Consider the following 22,632-nt stretch of genomic DNA (forward strand, 5'->3'; position numbering starts at 1 on the left):
CTTCCCTATCGATTTAGCATTATCAAAGATAACGTTTCAGTTAGCTGATTAGCAGTTATTGACGCTAACTTCAAATAATGGTGATTTGATGTTACAAGTGACAAATTTGGCATGGTGATTCTTGTGATATTACTAAGCATAGCTGGTCAATTGTCCATGGGAACGTTCAAGATGGTGGACATTTTTTTCTGCTGAAAATCACTTTTTGCATAGAAATGTTCCTATTTGATAGAGTAAAATGATATTGATGTCAAATTCCATTTTGTTGTATTTTATTTTTGTTGCTTTTTATGGCATTTATTACAATTAGGGCAGCAATAGTGCAGCTGGCAGAGCGGGGCATCCTATAACTGAAGGGTTGGCGGTTCAAATCTAGGCCCTCCCAACCGGTTAGATATCTACATATTACCCTTGCGTACTTGGGCAAGACACTATGAATGAGGTCGTGGTCGGAGGGGTCGTAGGCGCAAAATGGCAGCCGCACTTCTATCAGTTTCCCCAGGAGAGGCTGTGGCTACACTAGTAGCTCACCACCGTGAACATGCGAGTGAATGAATACTGCAACTTGTGAAACACTTTGGATAACTTGAAATGTGCTCTACAAATCCAAGTTATTATTATTTATTTTGCTTATGTGCCAAATTGAGGGAAGTTTATTGCATTTATTAGTAATGGTTTTCACCCAACACATTTTAATAATAATACGTTTTATTTGAAGACACCTTTCTCCACACTCAAGGACACCGTACAATAATACACAAACTCCATTAAAAATAAACGACAATAAAAATCAATAAAATCACTAGAATAGGCAGACCAATAGGCATCAGGTGGAATAAGCATCATAAACAGATGTGCTTTGAGGCATGATTTGAAATGGGGAAGTAAATCAATGTTTCTGAGTTGAGATGGTAATGAATTCCAGAGACAGGGAGCAGAGGGACTGAATGCTCTGCTCCCCATGGTACTGAGAGGGGCGGAGGGGACAGACAGGTGTATGGAGGAAGAAGATCTGAGGGAGCGGGAGAGAATAAGAACATGGATGAGGTCGGACAGATACGGGGAGCGAGGTTGTGAATGGCCTTGAATGTTAACAGGAGGATTTTGAATTGAACACAAAACTGAACCTGAAGCCAGTGGAGCTGTTGGAGAATCGGAGTGATGTGGTGGACAGAGGGGGTTCGAGTTATTAGGTGGGCAGTTGAATTCTGAACTTGAATTTCAAGGAGGAGAGAATTTACAATAATCCAAGTGATGAGACTGTGAACAAGGATGGCAGCAGTTTGGTGGTTAAGGGAGGGGCGGATGATGTTTCGTAGGTGGAAATAGGCAAACCTGGTAATGTTATTGACGTGTGATTGAAAGGATACTGTGCTGTTAAGGGTGACACCCAGACTCTTAACCTGGGTGGAAAGTGAGACTGGAATTATCAATAGTGAGAGGAAAGCTGTCGGTTTTAGATAAGGTAGATTTTGTGCCAATGAGGAGAACCTCAGTTTTGCTACTGTTTAATTTAAGAAGTTTAGGGTGAACCAGGTTTTTATTGCAGAGTGGATGAGGGTTTCATGGTAGGGTAGAGCTGGGTGTCATCAGCATAACTGGAATTTTTCATAACAGTTGTTATTTTGAAAGCGTTCATTGACACTACTGCACGCAAGCCCATTAAAAGGTGTTTAGCGTTAAATATGCTGTGTTGTTATTTTGTATATCTGCAGTCAACATGGTCAAATGGCACCTTATGCCACTAAGAGTGTCATGTTGTTGTTTGAAGATGATGTATTAAATCTGGCACACCTGAAAACCTACAGGTGTTTGACACTAAGATCACACAAATCAAACATGTAGTGGCATTTTTGTGAGAATATAATTAAAAAAAAAAAATATATATAATAATAAAATAATTTGGGGCTTGATTTGAAATCAGATGCCATCTTGAATTTCAGTGATGCTGTAAAACAGATCCATCTTGTATTTTCAAGTGACCAATTAAGCATATTTAGTAAGTACTACCTTGGGAATCATCATGCCAGATTTGGTGCTTGTACAACCAAATACACAGTTATTCTGTAAAACTGATGTTAGGTGCTCCATTAAAATGTAAGAATCACTGCAGCATTGCTGTTTTATTAATGTGCATTAAAAAAAAATAATTAAATAATAAACAAGTAAACAACTTTTGTCCACCTTTGTGCTCTTCATCTTAGTAAACTTGAAATAAAAGTAGTTTTTATGAATGAATTACAGACCAACACTATGACGCTCCTTATTTCTCACAGCAATGACAAAGAGCAACACATTTTGAAAAGATAAAACTTATTGCAAAAGCTAAAATTTCACTTTGTCACAAGAAAGTGTTTAAGTTCAATTTATGTTCTTGTTGACATGCAATATGTGTCTTCAGAAATGTGCTTAAAGAAATAAGTCTCAGTCTCCGTTTGCTTTAGATGACATCACATTTACACGATGTGCCTTTAGGTTGACATCTGGATCAAAACCTGCTGTGGAAACAGTCTGTTCATGAGTCAAAGCCCTGATTATTAAACAAACATCCAGTACTCGTGACAAAAATACAGATATGTACAAAAGCATCACGTACAAAAGCATCAGGTACTCGACATCCACCGACATCCACCCACACGTTCTTTGTGCGCCACATTATTTTGCACGAATGGGCGGTGGATTCCGGGATCAAAGGTAAACAGGTTGCATTGAAGTGCTACGAGATCAGTCGTTGGCATATGAGGATTAACATTTACACCAATTTACAGCTGAGATTAAATAAACGTTGAATGCATTCCCAAAAACAAACAAACAAACAGCTTTTGTAGAAAATAAAAGTCTTTTTCACATTCCATTTGGATATCGCTGTTTTGTAGCTGTCCGTGTGTTCAGCGGAGGAAAACAAAACAATTCCGAAGACCATTCACTTAATTACTACTGTTGAATTTATGATACTTTACAGGACGCATGATCGGCATTAAACAGGAAGCTTTCTCCGATCTGAAGAATAAAACTGTAAAACAAACAAAATGCTACTAAATGTACTCCAGCAGGCGTCACAGTGAAGCTGATGCCGTCACCTCTGCAACTTGTGAGTGACGGAATGAGGATTACCACATACTTTTTCAGCCTTCTCTTTGAGTTTCAGGAAGTGATTTTTGGCGAGAAGTTCCTACAATCTGCAATAACCATTCAGACCAGCAGGTTTTCCCTCTTCCATCATGCTCTCCTCATTTCATGGCTGCCCTACTTGATGTGCATCATTTCAGGAAAGAAGGAGTATGTTGGACTTCAGGGCCTGACAGTGTGCCTTTTTTGGGATGGAGGAGGATTAGCTGACTGGGCCAGTGTAGGATTGTGGGTGTGAAGCTCCTCTAAAAGATGCACCGCGTGCCTTTAGGTCCGCAGCCAGCTGACTGGCACCCAGAAGGACTCTCGCTCCAGACATTCTAGAATACCTCTCAGTTCTGCACAGGCACTTGCTGAGTCCTCCTTGATCAGGACCCGGTCCACCAGATGTCCGTACTGCTGATCGATCTGAATGGCAGACTGTCGCATCTCCTGCAGGTCCTCATCCTGTAAAAGAAAATCAACATAAAAAGATTCCATAACATCTGCAAAAACAGAAAGAACCTGTACAACTTATTAGAAACACAGTAGAAACTGTTAACGGCAAGTGTATTCTCCGTGGACTTGCAGGACATGGTAAAACTTTGGACATGTTCAAAAATTACACAGGATATGGAGAACATGGTCAAATCAGGATGCAGTAAGTATGAAAAAAAACCTTAACTAATCCCAAGTAGTGACTTCACTGATGTGATGTAAGTGTGGTGCAGACAGGTTTTCGAGTAGCTGTCTGTGGGCTGCTTGGTAAATAAAATGTACCCGTTACTCACCATGGTGCTTAACTCAACCCCAAAAAAGAAAAACCTTCTCCGATTCCCTTCAAAGCATGCTCAAGCACACAGGCATGCCCACGGTACACATGCACAGAGCATAGTTGAGAGTGTGTTTACAAGAAGAACTGTTTTTCTAAATACAGACACAAGAAAACTTGCAGAAAGAATAAAAAAAATGCAGCACCTGGTGCAGTATTGATGAGGGCAAGATGGTCACAGTGAGAATGTAGTATATGCATGTGTGATGTTTTTGTTCAAAGTCAGAATGTTGTAAGAACAAATTGCACATTGAAATTGTAAATTGTATGCGTGTGATTATGTACATGGTAAGAAATTAGTGGGAACATGTTAGATGCTGTCAGAACATGGCAGGGACATAATCAGGATGAATTATGGACTTGAAAATGGTGCATTTTTCCACCCAAATTTTATCATCAAAATAATCAGGACCATCTTCACAGTCTTGGTTTGAGTGTGACAGGGCCCTGAGGAGATGCTAACTGTCTCTGATTTCAGGAATGAACACTCCAAAGGACAGAGATCCATCTAGGTCTGGCACAAGTGGACATGTTGGACTGGCCAGGCGTCCGTGAGTCATCTGACACATTCTCTGCAAATGTGGTTTTGTGTAGATTAAAAAAATAGTCTAATATTAAATTATGCTCATAAAATATATAGTTTATGTAGCATATTTGGTTTTATCACACATTAATAAAACTACCTTTGCAAGAAACACATCTGGGATTGCAGGTGTTATGACCTGTTTAGTGTCTATGTTTAATTGGTGGTGATGTCACATTGTGAATGAGCCAGCTAAAAAACACATGATGGACATTAGAAACTGTCTTTCAAAAGAAAACAACAGGCCAAAAACCACCTCGCAATCCCTCTGAAACCAATGGAGCAACCATGATACCAACTAGAGATAGTCGGGCTCACCTCCACTCACAGCTTGGGCTCTGGTACCCAACTCTTGGAGAGGGGCTGGACTCTTAATTTTTCTGGCGTCGCCCACGGGGAGAGGCGGAGAGCTGGGGTCGCATTGCTTATTGCGCCCCAGCTCAGTCGCCAAGTGTTGGAGTTCACTCCGGTGAACGAGAGGGTCGCGTCCCTTCGCCTTCGGGTCGGGGACAGGTCTCTCACCGTTGTCTCGGCCTACGGGCCGAACAGCAGTGTAGCGTACCCGACCTTCCTGGAGTCCCTGGGAGGGGTTCTAGATAGCGCTCCGACTGGGGACTCCATTGTTCTCCTGGGGGATTTCAACGCCCACGTGGGCGGCGACAGTGAGACCTGGAGGGGGTTGATCGGGAAGTACGGCCTCCCCGATCTGAACCCAAGTGGTGTTCAGTTGTTGGACTTCTGTGCTAGTCACAGTTTGTCCATCACGAACACCATGTTCGAGCACAAGGGTGTCCATAAGTGCACGTGGCACCAGGACACCCTGACACCTTCGGCCATGTGTCTCGGACACTCAAGTGAAGAGAGGGGCAGAGCTGTTGACCGATCACCACCTGGTGGTGAGTTGGATCCGCTGGGAGGGTAGGAAGCCGGTCAGACCTGGCAGGCCCAAACGTATCGTGAGGGTCTGCTGGGAACAACTGGCGGAACCCTCTGTCAGCGAGGTCTTCAACTCCCACCTCCGGGAGAGCTTCTCCCAGATCCCGGGTGAGGTTGGAGACATGGAGTCCGAGTGGACCATGTTCTCCACCTCCATTGTCGATGCGGCTGCTCGTAGCTGTGGTCGCAAGGTCTCTGGTGCCTGTCGCGACGGCAATCCCCGAACCTGGTGGTGGACACCGGAAGTAAGAGATGCCATCAAGCTGAAGAAGGAGTCCTACTTATCTTTGTTGGTAGGTGGGACCCCAGAGGCAGCTGACAGGTACCGGCAGGCCAAGCGTGCCGCAGCCCGTGCGGTCGCAGAGGCAAAAACTCGGGTCTGGGAGGAGTTCGGGGAGGCTATGGAGGAGGACTATCGGTCGGCCTCGAAGAGATTCTGGCAAACCGTCCGACGCCTCAGGAGGCGGAAGCAGCTCTCCAACTGCACTGTTTGCAGTGCGGGTGGGGAGCTGTTGACCCTGACTGAGGATGTTGTCGGGTGGTGGAAGGAGTACTTCGAGGATCTCCTCAATCCCATCGTCACGTCTTCTGAAGAGGAAGCAGAGACTGGGGACTCAGGGGCGAACTCATCCATTATCCAGGCCGAAGTCACCGAGGTGGTTAGAAAGCTCCTCGGTGGCAAGGCTCCTGGGGTGGATGAAATCCGTCCTGAGTACCTTAAGTCTCTGGATGTTGTGGGGCTGTCTTGGCTGACACGCCTCAGCAACATCGCGTGGCGATCGAGGACAGTGCCTCTGGATTGGCAGACCGGGGTGGTAGTCCCTCTGTTTAAGAAGGGGGACCGGAGGGTGTGTTCCAGCTATATGGGGATCACACTCCTCAGCCTCCCCAGTAAGGTCTATTCCAGAGTACTGGAGAGGAGAATTCGACTGATGGTCGAACCTCAGATTCAGGAGGAGCAGTGTGGTTTTCGTCCTGGTCGCGGCACACTGGACCAGCTCTACACGCTCCATCGGGTGCTCGAGGGTTCATGGGAGTTCGCCCAACCAGTCCACATGTGTTTTGTGGATCTGGAGAAGGCGTTCGACCGTGTCCCTCGGGGCACCCTGTGGGGAGTGCTCCGGGAGTACGGGGCCCGAGGTCCTTTGCTAAGGGCTATCCGGTCCCTGTACGACCGCAGCAGGAGCTTGGTTCGCATTGCCGGTAGTAAGTCAAACCTGTTTCCAGTGCACGTTGGCCTCCGCCAGGGCTGCCCTTTGTCACCGGTTCTGTACATTATTTTTATGGACAAAATTTCTAGGTGTAGAGGGGGTCTGGTTTGGGAACCACAGAATCTCGTCTCTGCTGTTTGCGGACGATGTGGTTCTGTTGGCTTCGTCAAATCAGGACCTTCAGCGTGCACTGGGGTGGTTTGCAGCCGAGTGTGAAGCGTCCAGGATGAAAATCAGCACCTCCAAATCCGAGGCCATGGTTCTCGACCGGAAAAAGGTGCTTTGCCCTCTTCAGGTCGGTGGAGTGTCCTTGCCTCAAGTGGAGGAGTTTAAGTATCTTGGGGTCTTGTTCACGAGTGAGGGATGGATGGAGTGTGAGATCGATAGACGGATCGGTGCAGCATCTGCAGTGATGCGGTCGCTGTATCGGACCGTCGTGGTGAAGAGAGAGCTGAGTAGGGGGGCAAAGCTCTCGATTTACCGATCGATCTACGTTCTGATCCTCACCTATGGTCATGAGATTTGGCTCATGACCGAAAGAATGACATCGCGAGTACAAGCGGCCGAGATGAGTTTCCTCCGCAGGGTGGCTGGGCGCTCCCTTAGAGATAGGGTGAGGAGCTCGGTCACTCGGAGGAGCTCGGAGTTGAGCCGCTGCTCCTCCACGTCGAAAGGAGTCAGTTGAGCTGGCTCGGGCATCTTTTCCGGATGCCCCCTGGACGCCTCGCTGGAGAGGTGTTCCGGGCACGTCCCACTGGGAGGAGGCCCCGGGGAAGACCCAGGACACGCTGGAGGGACTACATCTCTCGGCTGGCTTGGGAACGCCTCGGGGTTCCCCCGGAGGAGCTGTGGGATGTGTGTGTGGATCGGGAGGTCTGAGCGGCTTTGCTTGAGCTGCTGCCCCCGCGACCCGACTCCAGATAAAGCGGAAGAAAATGGATGGATGGATGGATGGATGGATGGATGGATGATTCTGGAAGCCTCAACAGCAATGCGCAAAAACTTGATTTCAACTTTGAAGCAGAATTTTTTTGGACCAACAAGAAGCACGCTGTGCCAGAAGCAGGTCACTTCAGGTCTGAAACCATGTTCCCGTGCTGCACACTGCAGGAACCACCTGGGCAGACAATGAGTCCATCCCAAAGATGTTATATACGAGAACTAGAGTCCACACTCCCAATGCTGCCCACTAAATGTGAACGTCCCTTCATGGACAGCAACATGATGCCTCCTAACCGAGCAAAATATTGACGGAAGTGCCCGGATGTTAATGCATTTTCAATGGGGATTCGCGACAACACACTCAGAAAAACACTCACAAAACACATGTTAAAATGGCGTTCTGACCTGGATATCGAGCCAGTAAAATTAATTAACATTAACTTATGTAAGGAAAGTATTAAACTTACGGTGACACACACACATTCCCAAATATTAGTGTGCAAAGTTACACGGATCTGATCTGTTCCAGCTGTGCTGCTGAACTGAGCTGCTGCTGCGTTCAGTGCAGCACAGCTCCTAAAACCATTACAATACATTTATATATTACATTTTTACACAATTATCCTTTATTGACGATACACATTCGTGAAGTCAGTGATGTGGGTGCACATCTCTGTGTGAGGGTGTGACTGTAAGTGGCACAGCACGGGTCATTATAATCTCCGAGCAGCGGTTCAGTTATTGTGCGGTGCAAATTTTAAAAAATCACCGGTCTTGTCAAACAATTTTAATCACTAACGACAACTTTTTTAACTAGACATTGGTGTAGCAGGGGAAAATATCAACTAGACATAAGTGAGTGTCCTTGGATGACGCAGGCACAAGCTTTGCATTTTGTATCACCAGTTATTCATCTTCATGATGAAGTGGTATAGAGGAGGATTTTCTTAAAAAGAAGACCTAAAAGTTTAGCTACAAATTGCCAGAAGGTATATCTGAGATGCAAGCCTGGATTTGATCTGTTTTTGTGAAAGAAAATCCTTCTCTGCTCTACTCCACTATGAAGCTAAGAGTAGTGATGCAAAATGCAAAGCTTGCACTGTGCACAATTTCTCCAGTCACAGCCACATAAGCCTATAACTTCTCCTGGGTTGTCTGGGTGTCTTGGTGGCTTTCCTCACTCTTCTCTTTTTTGCACAGTCACTCAGTTGTTGAGAACTGTCTACTCCATGCAGATTTACCATAGAGTGCCGTATTGCTTGTATTTCTTCTTAATTAATGTAAATTAAGTATGAAAACATGTTCATTGGCAGCTTTACCATCAGAGAGCCTCGTCCAAAACTACCATAAAAGACTCCAAGCTGTCAGTGATGTTAAAGGGGGCAATACACAGTATTAAGAACAGGGGTATGTAAACTTTTGATCAGGTTAATTTGGGTAGTTTGTGTTTTCATTATGATTTAAAAAGAGTAAACACAGATTTAAAAAGAGTAAACACAGTTGTTTGCCAATAAATGGCTTCACCCAACCACTAACCATGAGTGAAAATAAAGTTTTTGTGTTGTCATTCATATTCTCTTAAAAATGGCCAAAAAAGCAAAAAGTCTGCCAGGGTATGTAAACGTTTGAGCACAACTGTACACCTGGTTATCGACCAAATGTCACAGACAAAGTGAGGAGAATAACCAAAACCACTTACTTATGGAAGGAAATATTGTCTCCCTTCTTCCTCCGTTTGTGGCTTTGCCAACATGCCAACAAGGTTTCCGGCATATTCCACCTGTTTCTTGACAAGACTAATTGAGCGTCTATGGGCGCAAATCACTAAGTTGCCCGGAATTAAAATGGCGACCACGCCTCCTTGCCAGGACACGGCTCAGTGCCACTGCAGACTCTAGTTCTCATATATAACCTCTTTGGTCCATCCACACCTCTTGATAGTAACCATCCATTTGCTGAGCCAGGTGAAATGTTGGCATCCCCTTGGCTTTCTCCAGCCACTGATGTCCTCTACACTGAGGTACCTGCATGCTGGCTGGATCATGCCCAGAGAAATGTGGCACATGGCCAAAAAGTCATAGGTGATGCTTCCTCACAACGCAAGTGTTACTTCTCATGTTAATCTTCCTAAGTAACACTCATTTGACACAAAGTCATTCAAGTTGTACCCAACGATCTTCTGAAGTGACCTAGTACCAAATCAAATCAATTTTATTTATATAGCGCCAAATCACAACAAACAGTTGCCCCAAGGCGCTTTATATTGTAAGGCAAAGCCATACAATAATTACAGAAAAACCCCAACGGTCAAAACGACCCCCTGTGAACAAGCACTTGGCGACAGTGGGAAGGAAAAACTCCCTTTTAACAGGAAGAAACCTCCAGCAGAACCAGGCTCAGGGAGGGGCAGTCTTCTGCTGGGACTGGTTGGGGCTGAGGGAGAAAGACATCTTGTGGTCACCTCAGGTCACTGGTTAAAGTCAAAGTCTCATAACTATACACTGAAGACAGGAAGCACGAGGACCCTAAAGCCTCCAGCAAACATCTCAGAATCGGCAAACACGTCTCTTCATTAGCCTCGTGAGTCCACAAGCTCTTCCCTGATGTCTCGCAATCTCAAAGGCCAGGGGGTTCAGCTAGAGACATTAAAGTCACTGCAGAGATAATTTAATATTTCTACAAGTTCAGCACTTTTGCTGCATACAGATACATTTGTGATGTCTGAATCCAGGAAGCCACTGAAAGCCTGAATGGTAGTCTTGATCCTGGACACACACTCCAGTTCCTCACTCTTCTCAAGTGCTGTAATCAGGTTTTCCACTGAGCCTACAGAGATCTCAGCAACATCAACAAAGTTGAGGTCAGTAAATCTTTCTCAAAAACAAAGGTACTTAAGCTGCTGGTTTCCACAACCATACTCAAAACCCAGTCCATTAAAGTACCGGACAAAATTAGAGCCAGAAGGCATCGCGGATCAAAACCAGCACTCACTGAGAAACAATTCAGAGATTCTGCCCCTAGTCTACCAGCATTGATCGTAGACTGTGTATAGACTGGCTATAATGTCCAACAACTTTGTGGAGATCCCACAAACTCACAGGACGTCCAGCATGGTCAACCAAATCAAAGACTTTGCAAAAATCAACATTGGCTGCAAAGAATCATGTGCAGGTAGGTCCATATGATAAATTCTCATTTGAGAAGGGAATATGCACAAACGAATGGAAACACATTATTTTTCAGCTGTGTGTCAGTGTGATGCCTTCAACTCAAGTAACAGCCATTGTGGTTTGCTGAGTTGTTAAAATTCTGTGTGGTGTGATGATAGGTCAGAAGCAATAGTTGAGGTTTCTGAAGCCTAGTAAACCTCATAAGTCCTTCTTGTGACATTACTGTGGCAAAAGAACATTTCAAGTCAGGTTTTGGTTGCCAATTTCTGGGAGTACGTCTATGCTAATTCCATGGCTCAATAGGCCTTTTAACCATGTTAACATTTCAACTTCTCAGACTATGAACTCCTGAAAACACCCCAATTTAGCTGATTTTTTTTTTTTTTTGTATTGTAGCTGGATCATTATCCTGATTAATATTATGTTTATAGACATAAAAACTCCACATATCTTCTGTGTGTGTATTATTTCATGGTGAATTTGCAAAATGTCAGAAAAATGTCCAATGGCATGGTATTGATGAAAGATGAAAGAAAAGCTGAGATCTCTTCCTTAATCAAGAATAAGTCCCATAGGCCCTGAGGCCCAGTGTGTATCTCCAGATTTAATAGCATCAAGCGGATGAGAGTCTTTGACTACCCTGGACAGGATACAGGTCATTTCCCCAGCTGAGGCCGGTACCCATTTAGAGCTGGGGGGACTAAGACAATGTAGGTTAAGTCTCTTGTTCAAGGACACAGACAGGTTGCATGAGCAGGATTGAAATGCAGGTCTACATGTTGGCACACCAGCTCCTTATCCAGTCAGCTACCTGCTTGATCAAGAGCCATGACAAAATTTAATGGGTTCTTGTCCCATCGTAAATGTCCGAGTACTCCAAACAAACAGGTGCTTCACAAACAAACAAAATACAGACAAGTGAAACACTAAGACTAAATGTGGAGAAATTAACCATGAATTTGCAGATGTATTGTTTTACAAATGGCGTCAGTCTCTTTAGCTGCTTTGAGAAAAGACGGCACTCACCGTAAGGCGGCCGTGCTCGCCCCCTCCTGGTGAGATGGCAGCACTTCGACGACGTCTGCTCTCGGGAACTCGGGGTTTGACAAAAACTACGTAGGGCTTGAACTCCACTGTCCGCAGTCTCTTCAAGGCCTGAAGTTGTGGGTGAAACAAAGATAAGTATCAGTAAAAAAAAAGTTTTCCTTCTCTTAAGCACAAGGAGGCACCAATTCTTCAGTTCAACCCTTAAATACAGCAGAAGGTACCCCAAGCGACCCTTAATCATACTAAAAAGTAATTCAAAAGCTTTTTTTTTTCATTTTTATATAACCTTTATTTAACCAGGTTAGTCCCATTGAGATCAAAATCAAGGGCGACCTGGGCCCGGTTTCATAAAGCAGACTAAACGACTAAGGTTAGTTGCCCAACATTATCTGTCTAATCTCCATTTCACATCGATGGCTAAACTTGTAGATTAGTCATTTGACGTTAGTCAATGATTTTCACTGGCCTCGCGAGTGCTCTGCCAAGAAACGCCTCCAATGCACAACAGTTTTGTTTACTTCCAGGTTGGTCCGTCTCCCACAAACATGGCTGAGTCCGCCGCAGCAGAGGAGAAGTGCTTCTGACCTCGTCATCCGTAAACATCGCAAATGCTTTATTCCGGTCCCGGAACACCCGCTCCCGCCACAAGTCTCTCCTTCCTTCCTCTTCCATCAAGTGGTGGTACATAACATTCTCCTTTTTGAGGTAAAATACTGAAGTTTTGTCGACTAAAATAAGATTAGCCTCTGTAGCAGGCTAAAAACTTTTGTCGGGTAACGCAAAACTTTAGCCGACTAAGCGCTTTGTGCAACGACTAACGTCAAAAGATCAGTTGACTAAGTGAGTTTAGTCCACTAAACAAGTTTTGAGTGCTTTATGAAACCAGGCCCTGGACAATTATAAAGTTTCGAAATCACATAAACTGCATGTCTTTGGATGATCCACAAAGAGACAGATGGCTAACAGGGCATGTGAATTGGTTATATAATTTGATAAGATGCATTATTTGTTTTTTTGTCTTATTGTTATCTATATCCAGTGTATCTGATTAGGAGAAAACGTACACTCCATATGTGAAAAAAGTCCAGTCCTATCAAGATTTTTAAATTTAGCCTAAAACACTTCTTTCTCGGGCTCCTACAATTATTATTTAAGGTAAGTCCCTTCGGCTGCTCCCTTGTTTGCACTCGGGGTCGCCACAGCAAATCCAAGGTGGATCTGCATTTTGAATTGGCACAGGTTTTACGCTGGATGCGCTTCCTGACGCAACTCCACATTACATGAAGAAATGTGGCAGGGGTGGATTTGAACCCAGAACCTTCTGTACTGAAACCAAGCACATTAACCACTTGGCCACCAGTTATTGATGTTTGGAAATATTAAGCCCACGTCAACTGGAAGGAGACCCTGAGGAAGACCCAGGACTAGGTGGAGAGATTATATCTCCACACTGGCCTGGAAACACCTTGGGATCCACCAGTCAGAGGTGGTAAATGTGGCCTGGTAAAAGTTTGGGGTCCCCTACTGGAGCTGTTGCCCCCATGACCCGATCCCGGATAAGTGGTTCAAGATGAGTGAGTGATGATGAGCGATGATTAAATGAGACAAATGCTGTATTGTGAGCTGTATACAATGAAGAAAAATATAAACTTCTCCTTTGCCGAGATAATCCATCTCATCTCACAGGTGTAGCATATCAAGATGCTGATTAGACAGCATGATTATTGCACAGGTGTGCCTTAGGCCGGCCACAATAAAAGGCCACTCTTTTCTCTCTGAGTTCAGCTCATGATAAATGGGAGCAAAAACAAAAGTGTTGCATTTCTATTTTTGGTGAGTGTAACTTGAGCTGTAAAATGTGAGGTATAACGTGCCCTGTAACGTGACCTGTAAAGTATGCTGTACAATGTGAGCTGTGTAATGTGAGCAGTACCTCAGGCTGAATGTCAACGATACATATTTTGTTTTTGGCCTGCACAGAGCGGATGGCCTCTATACTGGTGCCGTACTGGTTCTCCTTGTACTCCCCGTGCTCAATGAACCTGAGGAAAAAAAAAAATAGCTTCAGTCCAACAAAAAAAAAAAAACGAAGTTATTCAACATCCACAAAAGTCCAAATGCCATCAGCGGAAACCAACTTGTTGTTCAGTACGTCTGCATCAAACTGCTGTTTGGTGACAAAGTGGTACTCCACGCCCTCTTTCTCCTGAGGTTTCTTGGGCCTGGTGGTGTCTGTGGGACAAAGGCACATGCACATGATCGCATGTTTTGATGTGTTTTTGGTCCAGTGTGCACAAACGTTGTCAAGAGTGACTCACGCGGTACAGCCACTGCGTAGCGATGCGGGTTTTCAGCGATCACGCGCTGTTTGAGTTCATTGATTCGTGCTCCAAGAGAACCTGAGGAAGATATGTGGGTCAGCAGAAGAAGAGCTGCATGCTTTAAAATTAATCTTCATATTACTGTGAATAACATGAGGATGCTATAGGACTTTAGCTGGTTGCAACACATGCTTTGGCCCACTAGGTGTCGGTATAATCATAGAGTACATCCAGTATAGGGTTTTTTTATATCCAATATAGCCTGATTTTACCAATCAGAACCACCAAGCGAGGCCTCTCATTGGGCCGCTGTTGGTAACGCATCACCTCCTCGTAGGTCAGGAACTCTGGGTCTCCAGGATCTGAACCATCCCCGGAGGATCCCTGTCTGTCCTTACGACTCAGCCGAAAACTCCTCCGCAGACCAGCTGCAGGCAGCCAAACATGATAATGACCACACATTACATCATCAGATGACACAAGACAAACAAAACACCTTCAAACGTCTCTATGCAGTGCAGCCAGAAAGAATCAGTGATATGTTTTCATCAAAGGCAGTATTTGAAACACTGTTAATAAGCAGCCATCTGTTCATTTATCAGGTTCTTGATGATGTTAGACACTGCATCAGTGCTTCATAACTTTAAGACAACTACACTGACAAGGACAATTTGGAAAATGTTTCATTAAAAGGTTTAGAATATACAAAAAATCATTGTGACCTTTCTATGTGTCATTATCCAAATGAATGATTATAAATTAGATGCCCTAACGCTGTTTTTCAGAGCCTTCCAATTGCATTAGCGCGTTCTTGCATTTTATTATTCGTAGGGAGTCTATGATTAACAAAATGCAAACAAAGGGCCAATTTTCCAAGTTCCTGTCTGAACACGCCAAGACACGTCCCACTGTTCCAACACTCCGATTTAAATTAATGTGTAAAATAATACACACAATGTATTATATTAAAAGATGGCACCATGCCCCAAAGGAGTAGGTTCCCTCAACCTCATCTGTATCTATTTGAATTCAAATTTCAAATCTATTTACGGATCACTGGCAGATCAGCAGGGCAAGCATCCCTGGCATCCGTACATCTTGTGCCATGGTAATAGGATACCGCAGCTCGTTTGAGGGCAGCCACTTAGGGGGTAAAATATGACGCATATGATGTGATTTCTCTACTTCCGGGGGACCAACCAGGGAATTGTTAATGGTTTTTTGGGCAAATTACATGCAAACAAAGTGAAAATACAAAGAAAAAGTGACAATGCGATGGGAAAGTGGACATGTGTTGCAGTTTGTTTATGACCCAGAGCTCAAACATGTCCAGGCGGTTTTGCAGGCAAGACAACGCAGCTACTCTGGTTAGCTGTGTAGGCTAACACTTACCGACATGACGTCTCCCACTCGCCTCGTTATTACTTCTCCACTGGGAACCGAAAAAAAAAACACTTTACGCGTCGGTGATTGCAGCCGAAAACAAAACAGTACACCATTTTTCCATGTGAAGTTATGCTGTCTAATATTGCACAACGGAGCGGAGGTTCCCTTAAGTGGCCAAATCCTTCAATATCACACAGGGTTCAAACGAGACTATGGTACCCTATAGCTGTCTTCTGTGTTGTGCTCTAACTGTGAGAGTGGAGTAACTTCTCCAGGGTGCAAGGCTGGGCAGGCTATATGGAGGCAAAAATTAAATTAAATTAAAACTAAATTAAATTACATTATCTTGCATGGATGTGCTTTATTTGAGCTGGGGCTACATATATTTATTAGTTGGAAATCCTGCCATAATTGAACTGAGTTCATCCAATGAGTCATTTGTTTGTGTGATACACTCAAAAAACTGACTAATTGGATTGGATTCCATCTAATAAATATATGCAGTTCCAACTCAATTAAATTACATTATCTTGTATGGATGTGCTTTATTTGAGTTGGGGCTACTTATATTTATTAGATGGAAATCCTTCACATAATTGAATTGAGTTTATTCAATGCGTCAGTTTTTTGAGTGTAGAACTGTTTATTTCTCATTAACTTTTACAAAATATATGAGAAATATATTAAGGCGGGCTTACACTGTGCGAGTTTTGGCCCTTTTTCAGCCGATTTTTCGCTTGTGCAAGAATTTTTTGGATCGCGCCGAGTTTCAGCTTAATCATGCGTCCTGCATTGTGCAGTCTACATGGAGTAACGAGCTGCGTTTAACATCTCACGATCACCTCCTGATCGGGAATCATATGGCCGGATGAAAATCAAACCTGTTTGATATTTCGGTCGGCCGTCGTGACTCGTGAGGGTTCTGCGCTGTTGAAGCAGCGCTACAAGCGTCTATGCGCTGATTACCTCGCGCACTGTCCATGAGCAAACACCGGAGAGAGCAAACAGTGATCTCACGTAAAGTCTTGTGGGTATTTTTATTGCGTTCCCTCGCAATAACCTAATATCATATTAAAGTTCATGCCTATCAGCGCGCACAGTGAGTGGAATCAGGTGGGGGGAGACTGAACATATATGCGCGTGCGCGCACACACACACAGCAGACAACAACAGGATTTACGACATGAGCACAGCTGTAAGACTCCGTATGAAATATAGTTTATTTGTACAACAGTGTAAGTAGCAACACCTGTTATGAATGTTTATGTTTTCTTTTTTTACCATCCTCTTGTGAATCATGCTGCTGTGTGCACGCGCGCATATGCGTTCAGTCTCACCCCACCTGATTTCACTCACTGTGCGCGCTGATAGGCATGAAATACATTTTTTTTAAACAAGAAAAAAAAAGCTTCTGTTACATTTTGCGTCTGGAAACACGAGCCTGATGTGTGGTTTTTGAACATCCAATGTGAGCAGTCAGATCGCATCAGAGCATCGGGCCGTACAGTGTGAGAACATGAATCATGCGCTCTGAACTTTTAAACCCTGCGGTTTTGTCGCACAGTTTGAGCTGGAGCCAAGTACAAGGATTGAAAATATCGTACAGTGTATGCCCAGCCTCAGTCATCCAGAAACAAACTATTTTGGAGCATGATCTATGACATTGCTACCAAATGTAAGTCATGGCGCCTGATTGACTGAATTTCTCCCCTTCAGGGGTCTAAATTCTAAATTGTTTCCATCTAAAGAGAATTTTGATCATATTGGAAATATAATATTATGAATTCCTTATTTAAAGGCTAAGGAGTGAAATTATAATGGTGCCAAAGAAATTTTTTATGACTTAAATCCCAAAAAAAAAATCCAAAGGCTGCGCAGCTTTAATTATGGATGAAAACACATCATAGAAAAATTCACTGTGGTCGATTACAGAAGCAACAAGGAAACTGCCATCTTTCTGGCTGCACTCACGAACAGTAGATACAGTCAGCTTTGTGCAGATAAAAACAAACTTTTACAGGATTCGATGCATGATTCAAGTATAAGGGTGTGTTCGTGCAAACAAGGCGTCATTTATATATATGTACATAACATTTCCCAAGCACTTATTACAAAGTGATTCATGACCAACCCTCTGATAATCATGCAATAAAGCAAACTTTTAAATGTGCACATGGACAAAAATAGCTCACTCTTATCTTTAGTGTGAATGACTCTGTGACGTATCAGCTAAACGTAGATCCAGATGCAGGTCATGCATTAACTACAGTTTGATCACATGCAGCTGATATCCAGCAGCATTCAGAGAACACGTGAAAACCAATGAACTTGCAGAAACAGCAATTGTATTTAACAGTTTTTAAGCGGTGACCCGGGCATTAGGTTCCAGATCAGACATGCTGCTTTGAACGAGGCTACAGGGCTGAGGCAGGACAGACAGCCATAATGTCAATCAGGGTCTCCCAAGACCAGGTCTGTCTGTACCCCCCGTCAGCGGCGGTGACCTGACGGAGTGAGCCGTGCACCGTACCTGAATAAAACTCCCAGGAAAACACCTGGCCACAGGAAGGCGCCACTGCTTTACACTTAGGAGAGACTGTAACTGGCGTTAGAGCATCACACACTCGCCAGCCTCACACCTCCCACACAGGGTGCACGAGCAGCAAAAAAAAAAACAAAAAAAAAAAAAACGTGCCTGGCTCAGTGTGCAACGCATCCAACGGAGCAGCAGCAGCAGGGCCCTCGTGGGTAGAAGGAGGGGTGGAGTGGGGGGGTTATTTTATAAAAGAGGAAAGGGGCAAGCAGTGCACGGGCCGCAGCAGCAGGAGGGGGGTGGGGGGCAGTTAGTTGGATGCAGTGCGGACTGAGGAGGATCCAGACATTGCAGGGCTGAGCAGAGGGGTGGAATGGTGAGGAGGGTGTTGTTAACCCCCAAATGTGAATCAGATGCAAATCGTGAATTATCTGCAAACCGTGAATACTGAAAAAAGTTTTGCATATCTCGCAAAACATGAATTTCTTCACGACTTGTATGTGACAATTTTGCGAAGCTGCCATCTGTGGGATTATGACCGCGTGCCTCTCACTTTCATTGCACCAGGGGCTTCGCGCCACCCCTCGACTCTTTCACGTTCCCTATCAGTGGGTGAACAATCCACCTCTTGGTGAATTCTGCTTCGTGAAATTGAAGGATCAAAAAGTGATGTCGCTATGAATGCTCAGCCGCCACAAGTCAGTTATCCCTGTGGTAACTTTTCTGACACCTCCTGCTTAAAACCTAAAAAGTCAGAAGGATCGTGATGCCCTGCTGTCCTCCCTGAGTTTGCGTTAGGACACCTGCGTTACCATTAGACAGGTCCACCAGTCAAAGTTCCCAACTGTCGCTGTCCCCAGAGCAGGTGACACCCAGCAGAGCCAGGTGCTTGACAACAGGAGAGAGAGCCCGCTTGGGTTTGCCTCCCTGCCTCACCGGGTGTAGTGACTAGCCCCTTAACAATATATATATATATATATATATATATATATTTGTATTTTATTTTATTTTATTTTTTTTCACGGAGATAGGGTTTGCAATCAAGATTTCCCAAAGCAACTGATCTGTAAACTGAAATCCGTAAACTACTTAAACTGAAAGAAAATATATATCATGAATTTGCAACATTTTACTACTTGTGTTTTGTGAGACCTGCGTTCAGGTTTTGTGGGATATTTTATTCACATTTATTAACAGTTTGTGGATATTCATCGTTTGCGTACATTTTCATTAATGGTTTGCAGCTAATTCACGATTTGCAGCAGATTCACATTTTGGGGATCAGCTCCGAGCGATCCGGTTAGTGTGAGGAGGTGCCCGTTTAAATTTGTCCTTGTGCTCATTCCAGCAGTTTGCACGTATGAGGAAGTGGGGAGCAATCAGCGGCCACGCCGGACACCGGAAGCACGAGGGGAGGGGAGGTCAGCAGCAGACCGCAGAGGTGCCGAGGATGAAGAGCAGATGTTTTTTTTCCCTCCACCTCTAAAGGAATTAATTCCATCCGACAATACAGTGTTTGACCTGGTGTGAAAATGTGCTGTCTCCATCAAATAGTACAACCCCAATTCCAATTAAGTTGGGACGTTGTGTAAAATGTAAATAAAAACAGAATGCAATGCTTTGCAAATCCTCTTCAACCTATATTCAATTGAATGCACCACAAAGACAAGATATTTAATATTCAAACTGATAAACTTTGTTTTTGTGCAAATATTTGCTCATTTTGAAATGGATGTCTGCAACACATTTCAAAAAAGTTGGGACGGGGCAACAAGACTGGAAAACTTGATGAATGCTCAAAGAACACCTAATTGGGAACAGGTGAGTGTCATGATTGTGTATAAAATGAGCATCCCCAAAAGGCTCAGCAGTTCACAAGCAAAGATGAGGTGAGGATCACCACTTTGTGAACAACTGCATGAAAAGATACTAGAACAGTTTAAGAACAATGTTTCTCAATGTTCAATTGCAAGGAATTTAGGGATTCCATCATCTACAGTCCATAATATAATCAGAAGATTCAGAGAATCTGGAGAAATTTCTACACGTAAGCATCAAGGCCGAAAGCCAACACTGAATGCCCGTGACCTTCGATCCCTCAGGCAGCACTGCATTAAAAACCAACATCATTGTGTAAAGGATCTTACCGTGTGGGTTCAGGAACACTTCAGAAAACTATTGTCAGTTAACACAGTTCGTCGCTACGTCTACAAGTGCAAGTTAAAACTCTACGGCTTTTGCTGTGATTTGGGGCATTATAAGCTAATTAAATTAAATTACTATGCAGTGATTTGGGGCATTATAAGCTAATTAAATTAAATTACTATGCAAAGCAAAAGCCAAACATCAACAACATCCAGAAATACCGCCGCCTTCTCTGGGCCTGAGCTCATTTGAAATGGACAGATGCAAAGTGGAAAAGTGTGCTGTGGTCTGATCAGTCCACATTTCAAATTGTTTTTGGAAATTATGGACACTGTCTTCTGTACAAAAGAGGAAAACACCATCCAGATTGTTCCCAGTGCGAAAGCCAGCATCTGTGATGGTATGGGGGTGTGTTAGTGCCCATGGCATGGACAACTTACACATCTGTGATGGCACCATCAATGCTGAAAGGTACATCCAGGTTTTGGAGCAACACATGCTGCCATCCAAGCAACGTCTTTTTCAGGGACGTCCCTGCTTATTTCAGCAAGACAATGCCAAGCCACATTCTGCACGTGTTACAACAGCGTGGCTTTGTAGTAAAAGAGTGCAGGTACTAGACCGGCCTGCCTGCAGTCCAGACCTGTCACCCATTGAAAATGTGTGGCGCATTATGAAGCGCAAAATACGACAATGGAGACCCCGGACTGTTGAACAACTGAAGTCGTACATCAAACAAGAATGGAAACGAATTCCACCTGCAAAGCTTCAACAATTAGTGTCCTCAGTTCCCAAATGCTTATTGAGTGTTGTTAGAAGGAAAGGTGATGTAACACAGTGGTAAACATACCACTGTCCCAGCTTTTTTGAAAGGTGTTGCAGGCATCCATTTCAAAATGAGCAAATATTTGCACAAAAACAATAAAGTTTATCAGTTTGAACATTAAATATCTTGTCTTTGTGGTGTATTCAAATGAATATAGGTTGAAGAGGATTTGCAAATCATTGTATTCTGTTTTTATTTACATTTTACACAACGTCCCAACTTCATTGGAACTGGGGCTGTAGTTCAAACTGTTGTGGCCACTATTTTTTAAAGGGCCAAATGTTAGTGGACATCTGGCTTCTGAGTTAATTCACCATTAACTAGGTTCTGTCTGCAGCAGGCCGTCTTTCAAAACTGAGTCTTGGTGCATGAAGGATACTCGTGAGGGAAGCCACCAAGACCCTCGCGACAAATCTGAAGTTTCAAATGTTAATGGCTGTGAATGAAAGAAGGACTGCATTTCTGTAGTGCTATTCCATTTAGCAGATGCTCAAACGGTTTTACAATGATACCTCACATTTATTTCCACAGCCAAGACCAGTACCCATTTTTAGAGCTGGATGGACTGAGCCAGTGCAGATTAAGGGCTTGACTTACTTACTAAAAGTTTATATGTGTATAAATGTGGACAAACAACATTGCACATGCAAATACACATGCATGTTGGTTTACTAACAGTGCACACTGAAGAATGTGTGTGCCAAATGCTCAAAATAGCACATAATGTCAATTTAGCACGTTGCCTTTATGAATATGCAATTTGGAGTTTGTCCACTTGAGTGTGCAAAATTCTGGGGGGAATGCAACTAGGGATGCAACTGTTTAATTATTTTCCCCCAAAACAAATTCCTGTATCATATATAGATGAGCATTTATGCGTAACTAAAGTGAACTTACTCTTGAGCTGTTTTTAAACATGTTCACCCATGAACTCATGTTTGTACTCTTATGCAAAACTTGTTTGAATATGGGCTCGGTTGCACAGCAAAAAAATCCATTGATTCTCATTGTTTTCTGGCAAAAGCACCTCAGAATATAATACAAGACTATCGGGTTGCAAAAATAAGTTGTATTCCTATAATGCACACGTGACATGATTTATCAAGGTCAAAAGGAAATTTAGGTGTTGATAGTGCCCATAGTTTGTACGTTTGAAACCTTGGTGTTAACTGATTCCACATGAATGCTGTTGCAGCACAGAGAGGCTGCACAGAATTAAAAAAAAACGTTAATTGTAAATGTCGGGTATATTTAACTTTATTTTGTATTGTTGGCATAAATAAACAAACAAAGATGAATATAACATGAACTAAGCAGTAAATAGTTTCAATAAATTTTTTGCTAATGTTGGGCCAGATGTGGCAGCTGACATTCCACACAGTACATGAGAAAATCACCAATTAATTGACAGAAATCCACATACAATGTTCCTTGGCCCAGTTGATGAAAGGGAAATTATTAAGGTCGTCAGTACATGTAAAAGCAAAAACTCAACTGATCATAATGACGTACATATGTCCTTAGTAAAGCAAATAATTACTGAAATTGCCAAACCATTAACATATATATTTAATAAATCATTTCAAACTGGA

At 43.5% G+C, this 22,632-nt stretch overlaps 1 protein-coding gene across 3 annotated transcripts in view; it reads right to left on the reverse strand.

Annotated features, from left to right (window-relative positions):
- Positions 1–2,663: 2,663 nt before the first annotated feature.
- The window catches only part of mpp3a (membrane protein, palmitoylated 3a (MAGUK p55 subfamily member 3)), a 57,528-nt gene continuing 37,559 nt past the window's right edge, over positions 2,664–22,632 (reverse strand). The window contains exons 14-20 of one of the 3 annotated variants that reach the window (XM_034190754.1): positions 18,067–18,132; positions 14,423–14,578; positions 14,148–14,228; positions 13,968–14,061; positions 13,763–13,871; positions 11,809–11,937; positions 2,664–3,576 (exon numbers count right to left, since the gene is read on the reverse strand). In XM_034190754.1, the coding sequence (XP_034046645.1) occupies positions 3,397–3,576; positions 11,809–11,937; positions 13,763–13,871; positions 13,968–14,061; positions 14,148–14,228; positions 14,423–14,578; positions 18,067–18,132 (815 nt within the window). In that variant the 3' untranslated portion in view covers positions 2,664–3,396. The remainder of the gene's footprint in view (positions 3,577–11,808; positions 11,938–13,762; positions 13,872–13,967; positions 14,062–14,147; positions 14,229–14,422; positions 14,579–18,066; positions 18,133–22,632) is intronic. The other 2 variants (XM_034190756.1, XM_034190755.1) reach the window with 2 other exon arrangements.

The sequence above is a fragment of the Thalassophryne amazonica genome, chromosome 16 (assembly GCF_902500255.1).
Source record: "Thalassophryne amazonica chromosome 16, fThaAma1.1, whole genome shotgun sequence".
NCBI classification, from domain to species: domain Eukaryota; kingdom Metazoa; phylum Chordata; class Actinopteri; order Batrachoidiformes; family Batrachoididae; genus Thalassophryne; species Thalassophryne amazonica.